At 40.3% G+C, this 6,000-nt stretch overlaps 1 protein-coding gene across 1 annotated transcript in view; it reads right to left on the minus strand.

Annotated features, from left to right (window-relative positions):
- Nucleotides 1–5,531: 5,531 nt before the first annotated feature.
- LOC128205358 (protein PIF-like) overlaps nucleotides 5,532–6,000 on the minus strand; it is a 2,195-nt gene continuing 1,726 nt past the window's right edge. Inside the window, exon 2 of the mRNA XM_052906932.1 lies at nucleotides 5,532–6,000. This exon is cut by the window's right edge and continues 1,153 nt beyond it. Within this exon, the coding sequence (XP_052762892.1) occupies nucleotides 5,868–6,000 (133 nt within the window). The 3' untranslated portion in view covers nucleotides 5,532–5,867.

A 6,000-nucleotide genomic window follows, 5' to 3' on the forward strand; every position in this document is an offset into this window, starting at 1 on the left:
CCCTAGATGTCCCCTTCATGTCAGTACCCGGTCTTAGGGCGTCACATCGCCTCCTTCTGGTCGTTCCAGCAACCCACAGTAGTTCAGTGTGCTTGTTTTACCCAGATAGGGAGTCCTGGACGTTGGGGGTCGATTTTGGTCAAACTCACACCAAGATGGAAGTTATTGAGCGGTGCTAGGTGATAGTCCTGGATGTTCTCTTCATGTTAGTATCCGGTCTTGGGGCGTCACATCGCCTCCTTCTGGTTGTTCCAGCAACCCAAAGTAGGTCAGTGTGCTTGTTTTACCCAAATAGGGGGTCCTGGACGTTGGGGTCGATTTTTGCCAAGCTCACCCCAAGATGGAAGTTATTGAGCGGTGCTAGGTGATAGCCCTGGATGTTCCCTTCATGTCAGTACCCGGTCTTGGGCGTCACATCGCCTCCTTCTGGTCGTTCCAGCAACCCACAGTAGTTCAGTGTGCTTGTTTTACCCAAATAGGGGTCCTGGACGTTGGGATCGATTTTTGCCAAGCTCACCCCAAGATGGAAGTTATTGAGCGGTGCTAGGTGATAGTCCTGGATGTCCCCTACATGCCAGTACCCGGTCTTAGGGCGTCACATCGCCTTCTTCTGGTCGTTCTAGCAACCCAAAGTAGGTCAGTGTGCTTGTTTTACCCAAATAGGGGACCCTGGACGTTAGGGTCGATTTTTGCCAAGCTCACCCCAAGATGGAAGTTGTTGAGCGGTGCTAGGTGATAGTCCTGGATGTCCCCTACATGCCAGTACCCGGTCTTGGGGCATCACATCGCCTCCTTCTGGTCGTTCCAGCAACCCAAAGTAGGTCAGTGTGCTTGTTTTACCCGAAAAGGGGGTCCTGGACGTTCGGGGGTCGATTTTGGTCAAGCTCACCCCAAGATGGAAGTTATTGAGCGGTGCTAGGTGATAGCCCTGGATATACCCTACATCCCAGTACCCGGTCTTGGGGCATCACATCGCCTCCTTCTGGTCGTTCCAGCAACCCAAAGTAGGTCAGTGTGCTTGTTTTACCCAAATAGGAGGTCGTGGACGTTGGGGGTCGATTTTGATCAAGCTCACCCCAAGATGGAAGTTATTGGGCGGTGCTAGGTGATAGCCCTCTATGTCCCCTTCATGTCTGTACCCGGTCTTGGGGCGTCACATCGCCTCCTTCTGGTCGTATTAGCAACCCAAAGTAGGTCAATGTGCTTGTTTTAACCAAATATGAGTTTCCCATACGTTTAAGTGTGTTTAAGCTGAATCTAAGATGGAAGTCATGCGGCACTGCTAGGTGATAGCCCAGATGTCCATTTTATGCCAGTTACCTGTCTTATGGCGTCATATCGCCTCCTTTTGTTCGTACCATCAACCCAAAGTAGTTTAATGTGTTTGTTTAACTCAATCAAAAGGGCCCAAGAGGTTGGGGTCAATTTATTCAAGCTGACCCTAAGATGGAAGTCATTTGTAGGTGCCAGTTCATAGCCATTGCCAGTACCCTGTCTTAGAGCGTCAAATTGCCTCCTTTTGGTCGTAGCAAGGGGTCCCAAGGATTTAGGTGCGGCATCTTGCTGTCGTACTAACAACACAATTTCCTTAATTTCTTTGCCATGCACTGACCCCGTCTTGGAGGATACATATGGTCTTTCTAACCCCAGTACTACGCTTATTAAATGAGTACAGGGAATAGTCTTATTAAAGGGTCTGCGTCGTATGCTTACCCTGTCTTCTGGAGTCTTTATTTGATCAGCATGAATCTTAGATAATTACACTATCAACAAAGCGGGATTTTTTCTTTCAAAAAACGCGTTGCCACCGCGGGAGAGAATGCGTCATCGCGGAATATCGCAACGATATATTCCACGGCAGCCAACGCGGTGGTGCGCGTCATCACCGCAATCATCTGCTGTTACTGCTGTTACTGCATACGACTTAATTCCGTATACATGCACGCGGCAAATCGCCGTAATTCGGCAAAACCGAGATATTTAGGTATTTGTGGTACAAATAGAATAGAATAAGTAGATTAAACCGTGCTCGCGGACAGGATTTTACTTGATTGCGAGGGTAAACAATCGCATTGCTCTTATATAAATACTGACTAAACAACCAGAATGCAACTCATAGTAAAACGATTGAAGAACGTTGCTAAAATATTTTGATACCAAATTTTACGAGAACACTATTCATATTATACATATTTTTACTTAATATAGCGGGTGTTTCGGATTAAAAACCAAATACCAAATATTATAAAGTACAGTATTTGTAACAGACTGCACAAATTGCTATGTGCACCTGTCGGGGTTCGAAACCACGACCCCTCGCTCTGCAGGCGGACATTCTACCGCGTCGCTATAAAAGCTAGCTCAATAGCGAGACAGTATAAGTGCCGCTATATACATTGTATACCCGGGGGAATGGGGGTAAACTGTGCCAGTAATAATATTTTAAAAAGCTGATGTAATATTTTAAATGTTTATGTTATCTGGGGTCAAAAATAAATCCAATTTAAATTATTCCCCCATGTGTTATCAACATATTAGCTGGTTATCCCGGATACTATTTAGCCGCGGGTAGCCTCTACTGAGTACTGTAATACATATTCATTTTATGGTTTACTTTTGTTCGTACTGGTTCTTTTTGATTATGTTTCATCGTGTTTTATTTATATAAACCATTTGCGTTAATGATATTTTCATTGAAACATTGTTGTTGTGTGGCAGGTGTTATTATTGGCTGCTGGAAATAGTAGATTCCTTTCACATTTCGTGTTTCGTGGTAAAAGTACTTATTGGCTGCTAAGTCCCTTATTGGCTGCTGTACTTATTGGCTGCTGTTATTGGCTGCTAGCTTGCTGTCAGTGCATACACTCACTGAAGTAAGGGACGTTTCGCGATCGTTCGAGAGTTTACATATAAGATATCCGATACCACTTGGGAACAATTAAGTTAATATTATTGAATATTTATTCAAAGCACGTTTAAACATTTGAGCGGTTTTAAAATGGGATCAGTTTATGTACTTGTTTTTACTATAATTAGTAGTCGAGTGCATACATTCACTGAAATACCTGGTAAAGGACGGTACGCGATCGTTCGAGAATTAACACGATGTAACCTGATCATTTAAGAAGATCATTTTCGATCAATATTGGACTTTGTATTGATAAATTCTATTATTATTATTTTTATTATTATTAAGCACGTTTCAGCACTGGAAGCGGTTTAAACACAAATCGATGTGCAGAACTGAATCACGGACCTATATATATATATATATATATATATATATATATATATATATATATATATATAAGGACGTTACACAATATATATACTTTTTAACCCTGATTGTACTGTTTTTACTCATTTTTTCTAGAACTATAGAGGATCACCAAAAACTATATCTCAGAAGTGGCTGTGCATTTTGACTGGGGTTCATATTATGAGTATTAACTTGTACAAACCCGTGTATGCGGGGAGGGAGGGGGTCGTAACGGAAATCTCAACCGGGTTTTTTGGTTGGGGGGGGGGTGATAGCGCAAAATTAAGCAATATGTATGCTGTAGACGTTTATATACTTACCAATGGTTAAACATGGGGTAGGAGAACATGTGCGCTTTAAAAATTATTGCTTAATTTCATTAGCAATAGTAACAGCTTAGTGTCCAAGATGTTAATTTAATAAGTTAACTACTCCAGTATTTTTAAAAGTTGATACCTCTGTATTGATGATCTCGTATAAAACAACGATTTTCTTGAGCTTGAATTCAATGTGTCGTAATTGTCACTCTTAGAAGGCAATTTGAGAGGGGAAATATTTTGTTACAATTGTAACGGTCCGCTGTATGCGGCAGATGTGCGTTCATAGTCTCCACTTCTATGCACTTGCTAGAAAGCTCAGCTGTCCTGTGAGGCATAGTAAGTTGGAACATTAACAATCTTTAAAACTCTGCTTTCCTGATGGTTGAAGTGTAACGGTCCCCTGTAGGCGGCGGCAGAGGTCTACAGCGGCGGAGGTGCGTTCATAATAATAATCCGTATAAAACGGAAGTACGTTCATACCGGATGTAAATTTGGTTGGTAATATGCAAATTAGCAAAGCCCGGGCTATAAGAGAATAGAGAAGTTAGTATATATAAAGACCAGTGGATCCATTTAGGGTCGAGCATGCTTTTCCCTGAAGGGATCTGTTGGTGTTTGTTTCATTCACGCCAGAAAGCTCGGCTATCTTGTGTTTGTTTGTTTGGCTCGCACGTTACACAATATAATTTAAGATAATTACTTCATTGTTTAATAAATGTTCGTAGTATTTCCTCATTTGCAAGGCTAACATAGTTGGTACGATATGACGGGAGGTTTTATGAAAGACAAGTCAGTTCCATAAACTGAGTGCGTTAGAGGGTACTTTCTCCCACCTGCGATACGTAGATCCAATAATTTAACCATGCTAGAAAGTCTTATCTTGCCCACGGGCGAAGATAAAATGCCCGTTTGGAACTCCTTTTTAATGGTCGCCACATTGCCATTCGGAACTCCTCGGCCATTTTATCGAAAACAACCTCGGATGTATTTGGACGGTTTACATACTCAAAAAGTGGTACGTTTAAGTCCGCTGCAAGTAGATCGCGTAGTAATTTTATTTAGCAGTTAAACTTTGTGACATTACTATTGGGATTCTTAATTATGTTTGCAATAATACAATTTAATGACAATCAAATTAAACTTAGATCAATAAATACAACTCTAAAACACTACATTTAATTAATGATATAATTCAAAATTTTACGAACTACTTCAACTGATGTTCCTGCATACATCCGAGGTTGTTTTTGAAAAAAATGGCCGAGGAGTTCCGAATGCCACATTGTAAATCCCTTTCTTGTTGAAGACTGTCGTCTGTAGCATCATGGAAACCTTGCCTTGTGGCAATATTAAGAACGTTAATTAATTATTTCTCGCTTCAAATGTCACCATAAAACAGTTTTCACGCACCTTTCAAGAAATAATGCTTCACTCTCCATAGAAGTACTTAAAGACCGACTTGACAATTAACATAATCTGAATCACTGCGCGCATATCCACGACAACCAGGAATTATCGCATATCCGTACGTAATTATTTCCACTAAGCACAAAAGAGTTTCAGCAAAATAAACAGTTTTACTTAATTTTGTTTAACTGAGGTCGGAGAAAAAAACATCTACCATATAGTCGCTCGTGTAAGATAGGTTCATGCATACCCGAGCGTAGGGTGTTTTGCGGAAACGATGTTTACTCTCGACCATGGAAGATACTTATAATCTTGGCTACAACATTTCATAACATTGTGGTAGTTTTGGTGGTTGTGGCGATGGTGAGGTATAATACCGTTTAAAACACACATTCATTTTTTCTCCAACTATTAGTGCAAAATGTATGGTTTTAAGATCAGAGGTCACATTGGTCGGTCGTTTTACACCCAAAAATTTCTTCACAGACTCACAGTTGTTAGACGTGTTTTTAGTGTAAATACAGCAATCAAAAGAAACGCTTGGATCAAATAAATTACTTTATTCAATATACAAATGCACTCAAGTTGTATTTATATCTGTGATACTTATGTGTTACTGCGTAATCTTTAAAAAATGTCGACAAATACTTAATATGAATACAATGTATTTAGGAGTAGAGTTGAAAATTGATACAGTCATCAAACGTGGTTATAACATTCTGACAAAACAGATACATCCACTGTGCTGGATTTCCATCTAAACACACAACATATTATGCGATTTCAAAAATAATCAAAATACATTTTAACACATAAAATAACTGAAAAATTTAAATAAAATACATGTAATACTTAAAAATATCACATATTCAAACAAAATGTTAAGCCTCGGGGTCACACTGATAAACTGCAAACTCGTCGATTCTTCCCTTAAAGTTCTTCATACCCGATGCATAACCGATATGCAGGGCGCACTGGATTTTTCTCAGCTGTCCCGGCTTAGTTTCAACGCTA

Source organism: Mya arenaria, chromosome 10 (assembly GCF_026914265.1).
Source record: "Mya arenaria isolate MELC-2E11 chromosome 10, ASM2691426v1".
NCBI lineage: Eukaryota > Metazoa > Mollusca > Bivalvia > Myida > Myidae > Mya > Mya arenaria.